At 43.4% G+C, this 22,803-nt stretch overlaps 1 protein-coding gene across 3 annotated transcripts in view; it reads right to left on the bottom strand.

The window, feature by feature from the left end:
• The window catches only part of LOC147682139 (guanylate-binding protein 1-like), a 338,883-nt gene that overhangs the window by 237,897 nt on the left and 78,183 nt on the right, over positions 1–22,803 (bottom strand). For all 3 annotated transcript variants that reach the window (XM_086943550.1, XM_086943552.1, XM_086943551.1), the window contains exons 3-4: positions 14,180–14,307; positions 13,753–13,862 (exon numbers count right to left, since the gene is read on the bottom strand). In XM_086943550.1, the coding sequence (XP_086799676.1) occupies positions 13,753–13,862; positions 14,180–14,307 (238 nt within the window). The remainder of the gene's footprint in view (positions 1–13,752; positions 13,863–14,179; positions 14,308–22,803) is intronic.

Genomic DNA, 22,803 nt, shown 5'->3' with positions numbered 1-22,803 from the left:
ATATGTCCGAGATGCTACCAGCGACCTGACCAGTACGAGCACTGGAGGTCTTCGCGGCCATCTCGGGCTTCAGGGTCAACTGGGGGAAATCCTCGCTATTCCCGCTAACTAAGCATGGGCGAATTTTGCGAATCTCGCGTTCGCGAATTTTGCGGATTTGCGAACTCGCAATCCGCAAAATCCTCGAATTCTCGCGAATTTGCGGATTTTTTTTTGTGTTTGCGTGGGTTTCTGCCAGTTCGTGAGGGTTTTGTACACTTTCGCAAATTGCGAACTTACCTGTCGGGTCGCAAGTTTCGCGAACTTGTTGTTTCTACGTGTCCAGCCTGTTTGGGACACTCTTCTTCATCACTGCCACTCTCTGTCACCACTGCCACTCTCTGACTACTCATGCCACCCTCTGGCCCACCCATGCCACCCTCTGTTTCATCACAGCACCCTCTGGTTGTTCAGTCAGTGTACATTATTGTGGCAACGCAAGCACACCTTCCCTGCCTCAAGTGACCTGAATTAATTTGGGGCTGATTAATGTGTCACAGAATATTTTTTTAGCTGGCACCTGCTTCCTTAGTGCTTCCTGATTAGTGATCTTTTGCACTTGCTAAATGCTTTCATTGTTGCAAAATTAGTTACAACACCTGCCCTGCCCCAACTGACAATAATGAATTAGGGGCTGATTAATGGATTTGAACTTCCAGCCTGGCTCCTGCTTGTCTCCCTTAGCTGTAATTCAGGACCTTTGTGGCATATGTGTAACTATTCTGAGGTTCAGAGCAGGGTCACATAATAGTTGCAACTGACAACTGAACTCTGGAGGGGCCCCTCAGGAAGCACTACAGGAAATGGCTACTAATGATGAGCCTGAACTTTTGAACCTGTTAAGTAGTTTCAGTTTTGCTAAGATCGTATTTCTGCAATTTTGCACTTATTCGCGGGGCGCGAAGTTGTACTGGGAAGCCGCGAACTCACGCGAACAGTGCGAGCAGTGCGAGCAAAATCCGCTGCTCGCGGATTTGCGGATTTTGCGGGAGATTCGCGAATCTCGCGGATTGCGAATTTACCGAAAATCCGCAAAATCCGCGAGCGAAACGGATTTTCCGCCCATGCTTACCGCTAACCCACCACTTAGCCACATTTGAGGCCCGCATAGGCCCCCACCTACTGGCCCGGGCAGCAGACCCCCCCCCCCGTTATCTGGGAGTGCATTTGTACCACACCCCGGAAGACTTATATGAGGGGAACCACCGAAAAACCTTGGCTGGGCTCCGATCAGCGGTGAGCTTCTGGAAAACGCTCCCGCTGGCGCCCATAGGCCGAGTGGCCCTGGCCAAGATGATCATGGTCCCCAGATTGTTGTATAGTTTTGTGAACCTCCCGGTTGTTCCACCACGCTCATTCTTCAAGGAACTCGACAGTCTCCTCACGGAGCTCGTGTGGGGTGGAGGGCGACGTCGCGTTGCATTGTCTACACTGTACCTGCCCTTGACAGAGGGTGGGCTGGGAGCGCCGGCCTTTGAGGCGTACTTCCTGGCGGCTCAACTCCAATGGCTGTCCTATTGGACGGCGGGGCGGCATATGGGAGAAACCATCACTGTCAATGGACCTATGCCACTACCGGCAATCCACCGAATGCTGCTCCCAGGTCCCAAACCAATACGGGCCCGACCCCTGCAGTTATCCATAGCTCGTACCTGTATGATGCACATTCACTGCATGTCCAGGGCACGACCGCCATACTCGCCCTTGCTGCCTCTGGTGGGTTTCCCGTGCGGAGACGCATAATACACACCTGGGCAGACCTGGACTGAGTTGTCCGTCACAGAGAGGGAAACACTTTTTGAAGACGGACAACTAAAAACATACGACCAGATGATGGAGCAATATGATCTCCCCCCCCGGACAATTCCTACTCCACAGACAACTAATAGAAAGTAGTCGTAAATACTGGAATCCCAGCACGGGGGAACGCGCACCACACCCAGTAATACACACAATTCTCTACATGGGGGTGGGACGCCATCTGGTCACCTGGTTGTACAAGGCAGTGCGTACACTGATCCTTCTGTCCCTCCAACCTTTGAGACAGAAGTGGGAGACGGACATCCGCAGAGTGGTCCATGACAAAGAATGGAGCGCGGCCCTGGAATACCCCAAAAAGGTCTCTAGGAATGCCCGATTCCATAACATACAATGTAATGTCCTCCACAGAGCCTATCTCACGCCACATCAGCTGCATCGCTTCTTTCCGGACACACACTTTGCCTGCCCCCGCTCCCAAAACTCAGAAGCAGATTTTAAACACATGTTCTGGGACTTCCCCACACTCCAAGGGTACTGGAATACAGTCCATTGGACCCTTGAGGAGGTGACAGCCTTCACCACTATGTCTACATGGGAGGCATGCGCACTCTGCATCTTCCGCAGCGGAAAACCGAGAAAGTGCAATACCGGTTCCTATCTCTAGCCATCCTCCTGGCAAGGAGGGGTATAGCTATGCACTGGAGGACCTCCACGGGACCACCGGAGGCAGCCTGGATAGGCGCCGTCAAAAAATGGGGAAAGGCGGAGGAGGAAATACTTTGAGAGGAGGAAGTAAAAGGGCACCACAAATACCCTATCTCCATAGACTGGGCCCAGTTGATGCACAAATTCACGCAAGTAACGCTTCCACCAGAGTCACAGGCGGCCTGACAACCCCGGAATCAGGCGGCCACACTGACCCCTATACCTCACTGACACGGCCATGACGCTTCTCAGTTGTCACAGAGCCTGCTCCCCCATCACCCATACTACCCGCCCTGCAGAGCGGTATCCTCACATGTTCTGCTGCCCTATACCCTAGGACCAATAAAACCCCCACCATACTCCAACGCAAATAGACAGCCCCCCCGCTTTCCCCCAAGTCCCCTCACCCCCCAAGTTTGCCCCAACAGTTACAACAGTTAGAAGTTGTTTTTGGGCGGGAGAAGATATACCCTCCACCGCTAGTTTACTGGACGGACCCACTGATCTGTAGGCCCTGACGACACATACAGCTATGCATCATGCTGACCTCGCTGGCGCTCTATAGGACAGCTGCATAATAGATTAACGCGCCACAGGGTCGCCACACCAACATACATAATGGGTCATATATCGCGGCAGATCTATGCCTGCCCTGTGGGTATGCCACGGACCCTCTCGGGATCTTTCGATGTCTTCTACCGAGCTGAACAATTTGCATCAGCCACTCGGCCCATGCCTACTGTATGATGAAAATCACTTGGTGTGTATTGATGCTGTATCCCTGTGGACATATACGAATGTACTGTATAACTACTTTCATGTTGATTGCATAATGTAAACTAAAACCCAATAAACAAATTTAAACAAAAAAAATCACAGCTACCTAGGACACTTGTTGTCTGTAGTAAGATAAGTTTGGGAGCTGGGGGTCATTCTCTTTGTTGTGTCATTTGTCTTGAAAACCAATAAAAAGATTTAAACCATAAGATATAAGGCACTTTATTTTGCAGCAGAAGAAATTGAAGAGTTCAGACACTGGGTGCCTAAATGTCTTTCAAAACACAGAGTAGTACAGAGGCACACAACCCCAGGCCAGCATTCTTCATGTGTGAAGGTTAGAAGCTCAAGTCACAAGCAGAAGAGCAGCCCATGGAAAAGGCAAGCACCAGGTCAAAATATAATTTTCCCTCAGTGACTGATGACTTGAGTCAATTGAGCCCACCTCTCAGTTTTCATGCATCACAATTTTGTTAGGGGTTCTGGTCCCTATCGGTGGCTACTTTCTGACCTCTGTTGACTGGATTTTCCACTGAGGTCCAATCCTGCTGTAAGTGTGACCCTGCTTCCTATAAATCACTCTGAATTATGGTACAGGTTAGAGTTCTACTTTAACTAAGATCTTGAACACAAGAATGAAAGGTATAAGGAGACCTGGCTATCTCTCTTTCCCCTTTCCAACTGGTAGTGACCATATCATTCTCGGTTTCCCAAACAAACAAAAATAAGGATAGCTATCACTTCATTTCATGAGTCACGTAAGTGTTTGGATTTTAGAATGAAAAATAAATCCGTTCAATTCAATACGGCATAACTTTAGCATTGCGGTCAATGGTAAAAAGCACTAGTGACAATCGGTCACTTGTAGATCGAGCGGCAAGGAACGTCACTTTGATTTCACATGGCTCGAGTAGCCCGGGTACAGAGTTGTCCAAGGTATCCTTGGTGCTGAAGCAGGAGCAGCGGGGGAGCTGGTTTTACATCTTACACTGTGCTGGTGAAGAAACAGGTGCAGTCGAGAACAGGCCACTGCTGTGGTTGGTTGAAGGTGCTGAGGTGCTCCCTCAAATTGCAGCATCGTTTCCAGCCTTGGTAGCGGTAAGGTCAGCAAACAGCGATCCGGGGGGAAAGGTAGCCACATGAAACTTGCTTGAGGTCAGGACTATATTTCCCACCATTCACTGGACCATCTACTTTTGGGCGATCCTTTGGAGGGCACAATAGCCAGCGATTCGTTGGTCCCAGTACGTGCTTTTTTCCTGCAGAGGGCATGGGACTAGTGCCATTAGCCCAAGGGAGTCTGTAGTTGCCTTTGGCTCTCAAAGGGATCCCTCTGTCTGAGGGAGCTGGTCCGAAACAAGTCGTAGTCAAGCAGTTACAGGGTGATTGCCATACGTGTAGAGTATTATACCTTTGTTTTGTGGAGATCCAGTTGTTGCAGACTTTGATCTCTTCTGTGTCCTCTGTCACAAGTTGAAACAGAACTGAGGTTCTGGTACCATGGGTGCCCCTTAAGTCCTAGAATTAGGGGTGTGGCTGCAAGTGGTCAATGGGCTACTAGCCCCTGCAGCTAATCCGCCCCTAAGTTGACCACATCCGGCATTGTGTGTCACCTTTTCTACCAGAACTCACTCTTCTGCCACCTTTAAAAGTGACAGAAACCTTCCTTAGCTGTACAAACCAGGTAGCCCACCCTAGGAGAATAGCTAGCTTTTTGGGGGTGTACACCTCCTGACTACATCATTTTCCTGCCTGTCTGAGTGCAAATGTGCCTGGGGGTTGGGAGAATGCTCATTCCTCCTTTGGGAGGCAGCCTGGTTGCATATCAGAGGTGGTGTAAGCTTTGAATCTCACCGACATGATATGCCATTTGACTAGCCATCCTGTTAGGGAGGGAGGCCATCTGGCAAATCGCAGACTAGGGTCTGGCCGAGGCCTGAAGAGGACTGTTGCGATACCCCGAGGGGCCTGAAGCCAAAGCTGAGGCAGAAGTGGCATCGGAACAACTACAGGGTATGTAAAAGCAGCGGACAGTCAGGGACCACGATGACCCTCTAATAGCTCCGTACTTGGCGGCCAGAGGGAGCACGGACAAGGAGGCAGCCTATCTGGGACTCCAGGACCCTGTGAGTGGAGCAGGGAGACCAGTGTGGCAGCGGCGGTCCATGGCGATACGGAACGTCAATGTTGCTCCTCTGAATGGTGGCCTCACCTGGCAGGCGCAACCAGCAGCAATAAAGTTCCTCCGGACGACGGATCGCATTGGATCACAGGAGGGGGCTGTTCAGTGTGCGTTCCCACCCAAGTGAAGGTGGCTGGTGCAGAGAGACCCCCAGGCCAGACACACACATGAAGGTGAGTGACCCCTCCCATGAAGTGCATTGACCGCTAAAGCGGCAGGCAAGGAGCTAAATTGCCTGATGACAACTAGAGGAGAGGGCAGTTTACCCAGCCCGATCCCGCTGGGCCACATTGCGCGCTGGGGGAGGGGAGAACCCCTCAAGGAGATGCCTGGCCTTTTACCTGTCCATAAGATGATGCCCAAGGTCCTTCCAGTCAGATCACGGTGACGCCAACACAGAGAGCGACAACTGAATCCACACACCATATGAACCGGGGGAATCCATATTCTAGTGTGCTCAAAAGAACCGCGTGGCACACTTGTGAGGTGGGGGGTGTGCCTGGACCCTGGTGCTCACACAGATTCCTCACGACAGCGTCGCTCTCCCTCCTCTGACCCTGTGGCTCCAGAGCGGAGGGGTGTGGGTTGCGACACAGAACTGCCCCTGTGCCACCCAAAAAATAGCAGCCCAACAAGGTCTCCATCTTCTTCAGGGCGCCCAAAGCAGGAGGGGTGCAGGAGGAAGAGGGCACCCATCAGACAGGTGAAATGGCGCTCTCCTGGGAGTATCTCCTTGCGACCCTGGAGGACTTCAAAAGGGAGCTCAGAGAGGGCATAAAGGTGAACATTGGAGCCTCCTTCGACTCCTTCAAATCGGAAATGGGCACAAAACTTAATGAGCTCCAGGCGGACTTGGACTCCAATGGGGTGCGCACCCTTGACTTAGAAGCGAAATGCCAGGTCCTAGAAGGTCGACTCCAACCCAAGCCTAATTCTGTCCTCACACCAGGACATTTACTCTGGGAACCCTCCCTCGACTGAGACCTAGCTATTCTGACTGATGCCCGTTGGAGCTACCCCAATAGCTATTGTAGAGAAGGGTTGTGGATTCCCTCCTCTGCAGTCTCCTGATATCCGGTGGAGCTACCAGATAACTAAAGAGGAGATGGGCTGTGGACTCCCCCCCCCCCCACCCCCACCCCCCTACGTCACCTACCCAGCCGGACCTTGGACAGATTTTCCCCTTGTCTCCACGTCTTATCTTCCTCCTATCCCCTTACCCTTCTTTGCTCCATTCACCTTGTCCCCTATGTTCTTTAAATGCTTTTCTTGATACTTATGTAACCTTTAACTGATGTCAATTGCAACATTATTTTTCCTCAAGTAAAGCACCCTGATTCCTTCGGGTCTAGCCAGCGCTATATAATAACTCATTAATTAAATATGTTCCCATTTAGTACTCTTTCTCTCTTTGTCTACTTTCCTAGCTCCTATCCCCTCTCCCCTGAATCTCTCCCCTTACCTGCTACTCCCATTCTTTAAGGCCTGCCTCTCTCAAAGGAGTGGCTAGGGTATCTTCCAACCAGGCTGGACTATCAGGTAACCACCAAAGCGGTGTTTTATCGCAGTAATACCCCTGTTTAATTGATTTTATTACCTCAGACCGGGTTTTCGCCAAACCAAGCAGGACCTTCAATTTGATCTTTTTGAAGAATTTCGGGTTAACAAATTTAAATAAGTATCCCGACTGGCTGAGGCCTTCCCCTTTCAACATGGCCGAAAACATTAATCCTATCCCATAGTCAGTAGTTTTTTTTTAGAAGCATTCACATGTGTGATAGCTGAAAAGCCCACAAATATCATTTTAAGTCTGGTGCGGCTAATCCTCCCTTCTCCCATCGCCATCTAAGCTTCTTCCAAGCTATTCTTGGTATTTTTTTGTTCCAGATAAAAGAAGTGATATCTGACTGTATTTTAGTTATGTGAGTCTGATCAAAATAAAGGGGAATGGTGTTAAAAAGAAAAGAAAGTTTAGGCAGAATGGCCATTTTTACGAGGTTAACCCTCCCAATCAAGGATAATTGAAGGTGAGACCATGCATGCATTAATTTCCTACATTCTTTAATGATTGCTATAGTATTTACTGTGGCAAGTCTATTAATATCTTTTATGATATTTAGGCCCAGATATCGTAATGATTCACCCTCCTGTATTTCCAAGGAACTCGGATTGTCATTCCAGACCAACATCTCTGCTTTTAATGTATTGATCTGGTAGCCTGATATTTTCCCAAACCCCTTAGCAGTTTCAAATATAACCGGGAGTGCGGCTGTTACGTCTGATGTAAGAACGAGCAGGTCATCAGCGTATAACGCCACCTTCTTTTCCCACCCTCGGTGACAAAAAGGAATGATGGCATTCTCTCTCCTCACTTGTTGTGCGAGAGGTTCAATATAAAAGTCAAACAGAAGGGGGGAAAGCGGGCAACCCTGCCGAGTCCCTCTAGTTATATTAAAGGGGTCTGACAACTCCCCGTTAATTAATAGGCTTGCCGATGGACCGGCATACAATAGACTAACTACACGACAGAATTTCTTCCCGACTCCAAATTTAGCCAGGGCCCCCGACAGGTACACCCAATTAACCCTGTCAAAGGCCTTGGTCGCGTCCAGAGTGAGGGCAGTCAAGGGCAAATTCTGTGACACCGAGATATCTATTGCCCCTATCAAGTTGTATGTCAGTTCATATATTTGTCGGCCCTTTACAAATCCTTTTTGATCTACGTGGAGGACTGCCGGGGCTACCAAGGCTAACCTAGAGGCTAAAATTGTGGTGAAGATCTTATAGTCCACATTTAAGATTGATATGGGCCTGTATGATTCGCAGGCGTCCTTAGGCTTCCCAGGTTTCAGTATGAGTGTAATTGATGCGTTGTCCCATGATGACGGGGGAGTTTGGCCTTCAAGAAGGATCTGATTGAACATCTTAGTAAGGAAGGGGGCTATCTCATCTTCTAAAATTCTATAAGTTTCTGCAGGTAGCCCATCGGGCCCCGCTGTCTTTCCCTTCTTGCTTTTTTTTATAGCGGCCCTAACTTCTCCTTCAGTGATGATATCCTCCAATGCTTGAGACTGAGCATATGTAAGACAGGGGAGATTCATATGACTTAGCCAATCGTCGACCTCCTCAGATCGGGTTTCAATGTCCTCCTTATAAATAGACTAAAAAAAAACCTTAAAGGCCCTTCTAATTTCAATATCCGATGTAAAGGAATCGTTGCCCACCTTGATATTTGCAATATTGTTCCGGACCTGATCTGATTTAGTTTTCCACGCAAGCATTTTACCTGCACCTTCGCTGTACTCAAAATGAGCTAATTTGCTTGCTTCCCATCTCTGCTGCAATCTAAGATTTAATACTGAACCCAGATTGGCCTTCCAGGTCGCCATTTCTTTTCTATAATTATTTATAATGGACTCATCTGCCCCAGTATTACTATCAATAACGCATTGGAGATTTATTATCTTTTCCTCTATGGACAGAATTTGTTCTTTATATTGCTTCCTTTTGTATGACACTTTCGCTGTTATGAGTCCCCTTAAAAATGCTTTGAACGAGTCCCAGACAATCCTTGTTGTTGCTGAGTCGTCATTGATCAGAAAAAAGTTGTGTGCTTCTCTATTAAGATATAATATGCCATCAGGTGAAGAGAGAAGTGAACGATCAAAGGACCATCTAGAAGGCAATCTCTCTGTTACATAGGTTAGGCCCATTAGTACTGCAGAGTGATCTGAGAGATGCAGAGGTAAGTATTCGATGGATCTTACGTGTTCAGCCAGCCTTCGGCTGATCAAGATAAAGTCAATCCTTAACTGGTGTTTATATTTATAATTCCGGAAAGACACTCCTTGCTGGTCCCCAGACCTCTCCCTCCATATGTCAAGATACCCATATGTTTTCATTGCAGATTGTAACACTAACCTAGATTTTGACAAAGCTAAAGATCGACTATTGGGGGATTTATCCAAAACTGGGTTTAGGACAATATTAAAATCACCAGCTATGATAGTTGGCTCAGGGAAGGAGAGCAAATGTGAAAACAAGTCTCCAATGTGGTAGGATCATCCTGATTTGGCCCATAGTAGCCCAAAACTGTGGTTTGAGAGCCCGCTTTTACCACGGAAGCTATGGCCCATCTTCCACCTGGGTCGACCTGTTGAGATAGCAGCCTAGCTTTAGCTCCTTTCTTGAAAATTATAGAAACCCCTCTAGTATTACTGACCTGAGTAGTTGAGACCGCAAAGTCTATCCACTTATTTCTTTTAATTAAATCCATCGTCTCTGAGTGTGTTAAATGAGACTCCTGGAGAACAATGACCTGCGCATCCAGATCTCGTAAATATTGCAAGATTTTGTTTGCCCTTGGTTTGGTGCGCAGGCCATTAATGTTCCAGGAGAAATATTTTATGTTAATCATCTTTGACATAGATATCCGACAAGAAAGAGAGATAAGCACATAAGACTAGACCAACCCATAGTTGTCTAGGACTCTTTTGATAAGATTGCGATACCACTTTCTTTCTATCAAGACTATCATATCTTGGCTTTTTGAGGACATTTTTACTTTCTTTCCACCCCCCACCACCTACCCTAGCTACGTGCCACCCACCCTCCCCCCTCCCGTTCCCTGGAAAACCCTTGCGATATCTAACCAGTGCAATGTCCGGTAATAAAACCATCTTTTGCGGTGCTAATTTTAAACATATGCAATTTTATAATAAATTGTTAATTTATAGAACACCCTCTTTCCTCCACAGTATTTTTCTCCAAGTCGCCGACAAATGCTTTCGATGTGAAGAAAAAGGTACCTGGAAGCATATCGTTTGGGAGTGTTCTAAAATTCATATATTCTGGAAAGAAATATAAAAATACCTCTCTATTGAATTCAAAGCCATTATTTCATTCGATTAGTTAATCCCGGTCCTAGGCTGCTCCTCGAGCCACACTCCATATGATGAGTCCCTATTTATAGCCTCTTTAATAGCTAAATCCCTTATTTTGCAGTCCTGGAAAACAGATTTAGTGCCAACCTTTCAGGCATGGAAGGCAAAATTACTACATATCCAGGGCAGGGAAAGCAAATATGCACTGAGATCAGGGGCTCTTAAGAAATATGAGAAACACTGGAGTTTGTTTGAATCCTAGTTTGTTTTCTGTCGATATCTAATTCTAACCACATCTTCTTAATATTTGTCTGCTAGATTGTTTTTAATTATACACATTGCACTTTATAAGTAAGTTTTGAATTGATGAGATCTGAACATGTTCTGTATTTATGCGTCCTGTACTGTATTAATCCTGCTACAAATGTGTCATGTAATGTTTATCCTGTCTTTATGAACTCTCAATAAAAAAATATAAAACAAAAAAAATGCCATTGAGTAGTGTACTCTGGTATTTTATAGCCTATCATTGTATAGTATGGTGTCATTTCTCAGTGTATGGTTTAGTATGGCTTGTCATATAGTAGGTATAGTCTGCCATTGTACAGAACGGCATGGCATGGTATGGGCCGTCATTGTATAGTATGGTATGGTAAACCATTATATAGTATGGTATGGTAAGGCCTGTTAATGTATAGTATGTCATGGCTTATTATTGTATAGTATTCTAACTATGGTATGTTCTGTTACTGTATAGCATGGTTTAGCCTGTTATTGTATAGTATAATATGGTATGGTCTGGCCTGTCATTGTATAGTATGAAGTGGTACTGACAGTGGTTGGACAGAATGGGATGGTGTGTAATGGCCTATCCCTGTATGGTATGATGTGGCCTGTTATTGTATGCTATGGTATGGTAAAAAAACATGTTAACTTTATATGTCTTAAAACTTAATTTATGGCCCCTTAAAGCACAGGTAGCAAAGGCACCTCCAAGGGCATCAAATGTAAATAACGCCCCTTCCCCTCTGCTATGTAACCTTTCCAGAGCCAATAGGCATCGTGCAATACTTAATTCCCAACATGTTATGCTACTATTAGACTACAAAGCAAGCACACGAGTCCTCAGATGGCTACATAAAAACTGCCACTATTGTGAGCTATAAATGTCTGCGAATCCAAACGGATCACAAAAGTAATGTGCAGACGAAGAGCTGCATTTACTTTTGCAAGGATGGCGGTATCAAATTCCCTCTGACTGGCTGCATCAATCACTTCAGGCTGCTTTCTGTAGATTCTAGCTGCAGTGCCCTCTGTCTTCCTCCCCTTCTCTTCCTAATACGCGCACATTCACACAAGTAAAAGTTCTCATCTCATCTGATTCTTAGAGGTGGAGAAGTGGTGAAGGGGTCATGAGAACTCAGCCATGGACGAAAACATATGTAAAGTATTTTAAGTGTTAGATTAAATAGATTCCAGAAACACCAAGCGCCAACAAGCAGCCAAATGTGTTTATTGCAGCAGAAGCCGACAATGGCCTTCAAACCTCAAACTTTGGCTAAAATCACTTGTTTGCTTCACATTTAAGTGAGGAAATGTTCAAAAACCTGGAAGGATCCACATAATTTATACTAGCCAGTGTCCCCACTCGTTTCCTGATAAAACAGTATCCCAATGTGTAGCTGGGCCTGGCGCCTGTGACAATGTGGAGACATGTTTTTCTCTTGAAAAAATATTCTTTATTGCGATGTGGGTAAATGCTACATTTGAATTTAAATTGTCCTCCACCGAGGGAAATGTACTAACTCAGACATTAATGAAAACTAGATACTGAGGGCAGTCAAGCATGTTAAAATATGTGGAACCCACTAATTTTTCTTAGCTACAATGCCCTAAAAAGTTAGTAAAAATCATGACTTTTCTTCACCTTCCTGTTGCAAAATGTCCTGTAAGCTGTAGGAATTCACAAAATTCCTACAACCACCCAAACTTCTCCCAATAAAACGTGTACCCTACATGTGTTGCTGGGTCTAGCACCTGCAAGAGAAAAGGTCACAAGACCCAACATGGAGCCATAATCTTTTTGCAATCGAAAATAGGGCTGGGTGGTGCTCAAATAGTTTCACTCCGCAGAATTCGGCGTAGTTACATAAACACTCTGTGAGATTCCATGAAGTTCCACGAGGTGGCAGAATTTGACATGCTGCACTGCTTGCAATGATTTTTAGTACCTGGTGCTCGCTTGCCACTGTTAAATCAGTGTGAACAACACCACGCAGTAGGCCAGGGCATGCAACTTCTTTCTGACACTCGGGTAGATTTTCTACTCGAGCGCCAGTTTTCTCAATTGGCACGGTTGTGACCTGCCACAACTGGCCACGTTGAGAAAATCTTGATAGGAGCCATTCTAGCACCCACAAATCATGCTAGGGGATGCAGATTCTCACTCATGCTCACTAACTTCATGTTGGTGAGCCACATGCAAGGAAAAAACTCTGCGTTACGGCGCTTGGCTGAATTTTTCCAGAACATCGCGATACTAGCGTAGCCGTGGAGTGGGCAAAACCCCACGAACTCTCATGGCACAGCAGAATTTTCCGCCCACCCCTAGGATCGAGCCAATTTGCCGATGCCAGTAGCTGTGGTGTTTAGTCCAGGGCTCAACTGCCACCCAGGAAAACTGCTAAACAAAGATATTTCTGAGAGTTAGACACATTGGGGGGTCAGAGGGAGCATGACCTGTCTGGATGCCACTAAGTTTACTTACCTAGAACGCACTGAAAACTTCAAACATTGGCTAAAATCGGGCATTTTCTTTTTGTTTATGTGGAAATCCCCTGAATTCTTAGAACATAGTGTTGTCACACTTGTGTGCAGACTGCGTTCAATTTGATTGTTGTAACTTTAGCACATGGTGCGCGCAGTGTCATATCACACAAAAAATGAATGTCACAGCAGGAGTAAAGCCTTAACTTAACATTGCAAATTTGTTTTGTTTTTTAAAGAAAATGCTTCTCCTGCTTGAACTACGTTTAAGTGGTTTAACAGTTCTAGACTTCATTATTGTGTTATATATTTTTTTACATATGAACCCTAATTTAAATTTTATATGTCATTTACATTAATAGGAAGGTCACAGCAGAGCATATGTAGCAATATGGACTTTTCCAGTAATATTTACTCAGTGTGTGCCCTCATATCAACAATATCCCATATAAGCAGGGATCACGGAGATCTAGTATACATCACAACCTCAGCATGAAGACCAGGCTGTTCAACAAATTCAGAGCACTAAGGAAGGATTTAGAGAAGGAAGTAAGCTGTTTCAGGCAAAAGAACATACTAAACATGATAACACATATGGATACACACATACATTGCACTTATGAGTTTTCCAAAGGATACTGCAGTTGCTCGAGTGCACGTTGGTCAATGGTGCCCATGCTGTTATACACAAAGGCACTGCTCAGTAGTATTGCCAGAGAAAATATCCAGTTATCGTTATTAGAATCTCCCTGGAAAAGATAAAAAATACACGTTTTGTATACACAATAAAACAACACTTAGATTTTTTTTTATCTGCCAGATCACCACAAGTGACTTCAGGAATTATTTTGAGTTGTTGTTGTAGAGACTCTGCAGACTATTGAATATAGAGATTAGTATATGGAACTGTAATTCCAGTAATTTTAATTTGCTATACTGCATTTTAATGCTAGTGCTATAGAGCAAATAAAGCTGTTCACTGACATTTAACAGATAACCATAAATGATTTTAAATGTAAAAGCAGTAGTAAGTTGTCTAAAGACATATCCATCTCTAACAACTCACCTTCTCAACATCGCCAAGGCCCTCAGTGTCCAACAGCACTAGGGTACTGTTAGGTTTTTGAGGGTGTGGGACGCACCACATCCAAATCCCCTTAGTGTGAGACTGAATGGTAGATCCCAAGGAAAAGCCTGTGGAAAAAAACACATTTAAATTTAAAGTGGCAATGCTACTAGTCCATTTCATATGTACTTCTTGTAATTATATCTCCCCAAAACCAAGGTTAGGCATATTCGTCTAATTCATGCAAATTCATGAACAACATAACCCACCAAAATGAATACAATCTTAGGGCCACATTTATAGTTTGGCAAAGGTTTACTCCATCACAAACGTGATGGATATCCTATTTGTCTTCTTAATGTGACAGACATCCTGTCTGTCTTATTAAAGGGAGGTGGGGTGTTGGTTACGTTTGTGACAAGTACCTCATCTGCCAAACTCCAAATCAGGCCGAAAGTGACAGAGCTACCAATTAAATTATACTGCTTAATTTTCCTAGCAAACGGAGAGGATCTTTCATCATAAGCCACAGATCTACAAAAATTGATTCAAAAGAAAAACAATGAGTTAAATCAAATGTAAATTTTACCTTAAGAGCGACAATGCTCATCTTCACTAGCCGAGAATGATGTATAACTCCACAGATGCTAGCTCAGTAGAATTCACATTCTTCATAAACTATACCCTAGATAGAAACCTATTGTTTCTTCATCAACTGGATGTAAATAAAATGTCCTGAAACTCTATATTCAGCGATTGGCAATATATTTTGTGTTTTTTCTTTACTCTTGTAGGCTATGACCAGGAAATATATTTTTGTACACTGCTTTCCAAGACGACACTACAATCATTTACTGGCACAATGGTCTCTCCTTTTCGTTGAGCCCTTCATTTCCCACTAACACCTAAGTACATTCCTTAAACACAAGAGTTGATTCAAGAAAATATCCACATTTTTGAAGTGGTCAGTCCACCACTGGAGAATCTTCTAACAGAATATACTCTGTCACACTGTCCCTGTGGTGGAGGTAATTCCCTGGACGACTCACAAGCAGTGGATGAGCTACAATTTCCACTTTTCCCGCAATTTAGTGGATTTTACTTTCTTTACAACTGTAAATCAGTGCCATAAGATTGATTGTCATCATGTAATAGGCAAAGATTTTCTCATGACATATCATTTTCTCACGCACATTCAAACGTCTCTTAAAACTTCCTATACTTTTGAAGTGACCCAGATATGTCCGCACACTTACAGTACTTTGCCAGACAGAATACATTCTGACCCTTTAGACTTATCATTTAACCTCTGGGCATACATCACTCTAATGAATTCCCAACTACTAATCAGTTTATTACCAGGCAGTAAGTTGGTGAGGCCCATTCAGCTGCATCTCTACCCTAACATAGAGATAATAATATACATACAATACAAATGTATATTTAGCCTTACAACTGACATGTAGGAGGCGCTGCAAAATATATAGCTGACATTAGAGATTCAAATATATCAAACATATCAGGATCCCAATAAAAATGTCATGAAATAGGCCGAATGCGTAATTTTCAAAAAGTACTAATCAGTTTTTTCAGTTTCATTAAAGGAATCTCTGATACTTGTTCTGAAAAATGTACTTCTTTTTTTGATTTCAAGAAAATTTTATTGATGAGAATAATGATAAGAATAGTAAGAATAAAATACAATCCAAGTGATACAATCAAATCAAGATACATATGCAGAGAGGGCTAATATTGATAGATAAACCAAGGAATTGTATATAAAGGAACATTAGCCTATGAGAGATATAGATTCCAGTTAAGTAAAAGCCTCTAACAAAGCAATAAAACAAACGTACCACTATCAATTTTGGAGAAGAGGAAAGGGGAGGAAACAGAATACAAGAAGATAGGAGAAAAGAGAGAGAATAATAGAAAAGATGAGCAGGAAGAGAGGACAAGAAAGAGAAAAGAGAAAAGAAGAAAAAAGAAGGATTCCCACAGGACAACCCCAGCCTAGAACAAATAGCAGACAACAATTAGACAGACAGATCAAAAGGAAACTGAGGAACCAACCCATTGGAAGATAACTCCATATAATCATCCAAAGCTTTCCATACCCCACTAGAAATAGATGGAGAAAGGTGAGCTTGATCAACCGAAGTGTGAGCACTGCGTAAAAAGGAGACCCAAGCCCACCACGTATGGTAGGAAACTGACGAAAAGGATTTCCACTCCATAAGAATGATTTTCACCGCAACAGTCAGGAGAAGATCCAACAACTGTAACTCCAATGGATCTAAAGGGAGAGGAGTAGGGGCAGCCATCGGGCCTAATAAAATTAAGGGGAAGGAAAGTTGGAGCTCAAAACCAAAGATAAGAGAGAGATGCTTCTGGATGAGGTTCCAAAATGGTTGAAGCAAGGAGCAATGGAAAAACATATGAGGAAAGTCGCCTGCCACCAAACCACAGCTCCAGCATAAGTTGTCATCTTTAAGGTTGAGCGAATGAAGACGTACAGGCGTCCAGTGGAGGAGATTAATAGAGAAAAACTTAGACTGCATTAAAGAAGGTGCGATTTTATTACGGAGAGAGAATTTACCAATTGATTGCCAAGTATCAGAGGAAATATGCTCTGTAATAGCATGATCAAAATGATGTAACCATTTTTGTTGTTCAACCGTCTGTGCAGGAAGTGAGGCAGAAAACAAGAATTTATACATTTTGGAGGCGACATGACCAGATTTAATCCATATATGAAAAAGTGAGATTGTAGAGGAAATAGGATGAAGACGAACTTTAGCAATGGCCACTTTAATTTTTAGAAAAGTATAAAAATCCAGATTTGTTAAAGAATGCTTTTGAGCCAAGGTAGAGAAAGGTAATGGTTCATCAGAAACACCATAGAGATGTTTGACAAGAGAAATCCCTTTAACTGCCCAATAGGACATGAGAGTGGGAGTAATGATAAGCTTAATTTTGGAATTCCGCCAGATAGATGACCACCTAGTTTTATGCAAAGGAATTGCCACCTTCTTGTCTATTTTCCTGACCGCAGCAATTGTATCGAGAATGATAGAACGGGAAAACAGGATATGTAAAGTAGAAGTAGTGCAAAAAGAGGCGGGAGGCAAAGGGGATGCTAGTTCCTGTTCTATCAGCAGCCAAGAGGGAACGTGAAGAGATGGCGGAGAGAACCATAAAGCACCTTGAGAGGCCAAAAAGGCAGTTTGGTATTTTTCCAAATCATGAAAATTACAACCTCCCATATCACAAGGGCGACGCAAAAATTTGTATGCAAGTCGAGCACGTTTGTCATTCCACAAAAATTTAGAAGTCAGAGTATCGATTTCGCGAAAGAAGGAATCTGACAATTTGATCGGAAGCATGGATGAAACAAAATTAATAATCGGCGTAATCATCATTTTGAGAGTCTGGAGGCGTCCCCACCATGAAATATGTTTCGGAGACCATGTATCCAAAAGACAACGCACTTTAAGGATAGTCTGGGATTCATTATAGGCAGCGGTGGCAGACAGAGTAGAACAAAAATAAATTCCTAAGTACTTCAGGTGTGTAGACTGCCACTTAAAGCCCGCTGAGCCCATATGAGAAGGGAAACAATAGGCATTCAAAGGGAACATTTCCGTCTTATCTTTATTCAGGGTATACCCTGAAACCGAAGAGAATAAGGAAATGGTGTTAGAAATAGCAGGGATTGCCAAAGCGATATCATCTGAAAAGATAAGAACATCATCTGCGTATGCAGCAGATTTAATTCAGTGAGGCCCAAAAGAAAAACCTTTGATGTCAGGGTGTAACTCAATCAAACGAAGAAGGGGATCAATCGATAATAAAAATAAAAGTGGGGATAAAGGACATCCCTGTCTAGTGCCCTGACTAAGATTGAAAAACGACGACGTAGCACCATTAACTCTAATGTTAGCTTTAGGTTGAGAATATAAGGACATCACCATATTAATGAAAGAGTCGCCAAGGTTATGCGCGCACTGAACAGCACGAAGGAAAGGCCAAGAGACCTTATCGAAGGCCTTTTCCGCATCAAGGGCCAAGGCCGCGGCGGGAAGTTGAGACCGTTTAGCAGCACCGAGAATATGACAGAATGTGCGTATATTGTCTCGCGCAAGACGGCCTTTCACAAAACCAGTTTGGGAATAATGCACAAGATGAGGGATAAAGGATTCTAATCTTTTGGCCAGGATTTTAGCAAAAATCTTAGCTTCCATGTTAAGGAGAGAAATAGGTCGGAAGTTTTTAGGATCCGAATGGTCTTTCCCTTCTTTCGGGAGCACCACTATAGTAGCCTCAGCAGCCGTACCAGAAACAGATCCATCCTTAACAAAAGGATCAAAGACAGATTAATTTGGGGACAAGCGTGGGGAGAAAAGTTTTATAAAATAAAATTGGATAACCATCAGGGCCTGGAGCCTTGCCAGAACGAGTAGCTTTAACCGCAGACACGATTACGTCGGGGGAAATAGGCTTATTTAAAAAAGAGCGATCAGCATCAGAGACCGACTGAATCGGAACCGATTTTAAAAAATCTTGACATTGGCCAAAAGATGATTGATTAGAAGGAGTATACAACTTATTATAAAAATCACGAAAAACTTCAAGTATTTCCCCTGTTTGGAATTTTTTAGAGCCTGTGTGGTCAGTAATGGAAGAGATTTGCGAGGATTTGAAAGAAAAATCCTGAAATTTTAATGTAGCAGCCAAAATTTTCCCAGCCTGATTTTTTAATAACAACTTCTTGGATTTTTGTGCTTGTACCCCAATATGGGCTCTTTTAGTAACAATGGTATTATATTTGTATTTTAGTAGTTTTATTTGTTGTAAACAAGTTGGATCCTTAGAGTGCCTAAAGGAAGCTTCCAGAGATTTTATATCAGAAGACAATTCCGTAAGTTCCTTTTTAATATCCGAATTACGTTTGGACATACATTTAATGACTTGACCACGGAAAGTGCATTTAAAGGAGTCCCATAGAACAATTGGGGAAGAGACAGAGCCTTCGTTTTTGTGGAAAAAGGTATCTATAGCTTCAGAAAACTCATTAACCTGAGAAGGATCATGCAAAACTTCGGTATTTAATCTCCACGAACGAGCACGTGATTTAGGGGCAAAGGATGATAACGTAAAAGTTACCGCAGCGTGATCAGAGATCAAAATAGGATGTATAAGCGGAGAAGAAGAAGATGAAACAAGAGAAGAATGAAGCAGGAGATAATCAATACGAGAGAAGGAAGAGTGAGGCGAAGAGAAGAAAGAAAAATCACTACCAGTTGGATTATGAAGACGCCAAATATCTTGAAGATGAATAATGGAGCACATGTTGAGCATTTGTTTGTGGGATTTAGGAGGACGAAACTGAAAAGCAGAATTCCTGTCTAAAAGAGGATCCATTCGTAAGTTGAAATCTCCACCAACAATAAGATTACCAGAGTGCGGGGTGTCATTTAATTTTTTGGTAACCGATTTCCAGAAGGACGGATCATCAACGTTAGGAGCATAGATATTCATCACATACAGATCATGCTGTCCATCCGACAATTTAGACAACAACCAACGACCCTCCGAATCATGATCAGAAGAAAGTATCGATAAACCAGAATTCTTTGAAACCAGTGTAATGACTCCATTTCGTTTACCAAAGGCATCAGAACAGCAAACATCCGAAACCCATTCCTTCTTTAAAAACAACGCCTCTTTGTTAGTGACCTTGGTCTCTTGAAAAAGAACCAAATCAGAAGACAGAGACTTACAGTAATCTAAGATTTTCGACCTCTTCACCGGATGATTCAAACCCTTAACATTAAGGGATAATACATTTAAACCTGGCATAGGAAAACATAAAAATAGAAAAAAGACGACATGGATGACAGAAAAAGGACCAACGCCACGAATACAAGGAGCCAGTCAGCAAACAAAAGAAACATTGAGGGAGCGTCCATGTGGGGAATCCAAGAAAGAGAGAAAGAAAGAAGAGAAGAAAAGAGAAAAGAGAGGAGGGAGAGAAGAAGCAGGAGGGGAGGCCTAAAAAAGACCAACATCATACTAGGGAGAACGTGGAAAGGCAAGTAAGGGACCCGTACTAGGCGAAAAAATAGTTGATAACAATAGCCCCAAAAACTATAATAACCGGATAGCAGGAAAAAAGAAACTGGTAACAATCAAAAGCAGTACCGCAAAGCCGCTTAATAATGTAAATAATCATACTCTAACTAAGATATTTGTACAATCTCATTTAAAAAGCAGTGGCGAGAAACATAGCTATATTACAACATATTATTAGAAAAACTGATAAGAAAAAGAAAAGCATGAGGTAAAACATGAACAGTAGATTAATGCATGACAATCAATATGTATATCCTAAAAAAATAACTATATATTCAATGAATACACTATAACTGTATATAATAACATTATATATGTGAGAGAAGAAAGGTAGGAAAATATCAGAATAGGAGGAGAAAAAAGAAAAAAGAAAGATAGAGAATGTCCCATACCAGAAAAAGCAATGTAACTATTAAGAGATAAGCAGCAAGAAAATAGAAAAGTAAGTCGAAAGAAAAGATGACAGAGATGAGAGATAAGAAGAGTTGAAGACAAGTGAAAGAATGCAAGGAAGAGAAGTGAGAGAGAAATAATACAGTATATAACATAGCTAGGAAGAAAATATGAAGCAGAGAAAAAGAAAAAAAAACTCCAATAACGGAGTTAAAAGTCAATACAGCAGTATGCTAACAGCAAGAAAGAGAAGAGGAAACATCAAAATACAGAAAGCCACCATAAAGGAGACTAAAGAAGACATTTCAAGTGCCCGAAGCACCAGGATCCTGGGAAGTCGCCCTTTGAATATCCATCTGAATCTCCATCTGATTGTCCAGGAAGGTAGCTAAATCCGCCGGCTCATCAAAAATCCTGGAACGTCCCTTGTAAGAAATGCGGGATTTGGAGGGACCAGCAAAGGAAAAGGGAATGTTCATCTCAGAAAGACGTTTCCGAAGATTAAGGAAGCCCTTCCTCCTTATGACTGTGTCCCTGGCAAAGTCTTGAGATATTGAAATTCGATGACCTTCCCAGACGACATTTTTAGTCTTGCGCATGTGCGAAAGAATTTGTTCAGTATGTTGATGACGCAGTGGCTTAAAAATTATTGCTCTTGGCTGGGTGGCAGACTTAGAACGAAAAGTTGGAACACGATGTGCTCTTTCTATCTCAAAGTCTCTTTGAAATGAAATTTGTAGCGTATCAGGAATCCAATGATACAAAAAATCAATCATAGAGGAAGATGATTTCTCTGCATCTTCCGGCAGACCAAAAATGCGTAGGTTAGATCTACGATTACGGTCCTCCTGCTCAGTGAGATCTTTACGCAACGCCGCCATTGAACGCTCTAAGTGGCTGAGAGACCTGGCTTGCTTCTGGATATTATCCTCTGAGGAACTTATACGTGACTCCGTGGACGAAACTCGAAGAGACAGGGCTTTGAAGTCATTCCGAATAGCGGACACCTCCACTTGTAGTAAATCCGTATTAGTCTTTGTAGATTGTGCAATATCATGCACCTCATTAAGGAGCGATAATATTGCGTCAAGAGAAGAGGTGGTGTCTGACGGAGCAGTCTCAGGTGTAGGAGACACAGACTTAAGACGTTTGAGTGAAGCGCCAGCCTCTTTTGGGTCTTTATTAGTTTTGGAACGGCCCATACTTGCAGCCATGAAGAGACAGACCCAAAGAAAAAATACACAGCCTCTTGAGAAAAAAACTGCGCAGTTGCCCCAAAAACAAGAAATACAGCACACCAAGCGTGAGAAGCGCTAAAATCAGTGACAGTGGCGGACTTATAAGGTGAGCAGGCAGCAGAATATATGGTAGAGCCTCATAGACCTCAATAGGTTACACCAAAAACATCGTGAGGCAAAAGCAGTTCCATCCATAGATAGTATCACTGAAGAAAATAGAGAGCATGCAACATAGTATCTAGCCAAGCAGCCCAATGAGCATAAAAAAAATAGAAAAAAGATGTTACCATTTCAGCACCGTGATGAAAAATGTCCAGGCTATCCCCACACCTGCAATATTGTAACAAAAGCGGCACCTCTGAGGAGAAAGCGCCGTCTCCGTCACAAGCGGTAAGATGGCGGCCGCCCGTGAAGAAACCGAGCGTCGCAGCAGCTGACCGGGGAAAAGATGCAGCCTTCAGCAGAATTCGCCCAAATGGATGTCATACGACTCCTGACATATTCGGGCACCTGGAAATGACTTTTCAGCGAAGAGGGGCAGTCAGGAAGCGGTAAATAATCCCCGCCGGCCCCCACTCGCCTGAGAGCTCAAGCGCGACCCGCCATGTCCCAGCGACGCGCAAGCCACGCCCCCTCTGAAAAATGTACTTCTTAGTCTAAGAGTATCTTAGTTTAAGAGATAATTTTATGTCCGCAGTTAATTCTTCCAGACTTTTTGCAACAATTTGGCTAGTGTCTTTACTGACTCATAGTTACTTATTTCTTGGAAAAGATCTTATTCATTGGTTAATGTGCTTTATTTTTAAAGGCTATGGAAAGTTGCAGATGCTACAGGCACAGGAAAGCTTATGCAACACC

The sequence above is a fragment of the Lissotriton vulgaris genome, chromosome 11 (genome assembly GCF_964263255.1).
Source record: "Lissotriton vulgaris chromosome 11, aLisVul1.2, whole genome shotgun sequence".
In the NCBI taxonomy this organism is placed as follows: domain Eukaryota; kingdom Metazoa; phylum Chordata; class Amphibia; order Caudata; family Salamandridae; genus Lissotriton; species Lissotriton vulgaris.
This window is presented reverse-complemented; position numbering and strand designations above follow the sequence as displayed.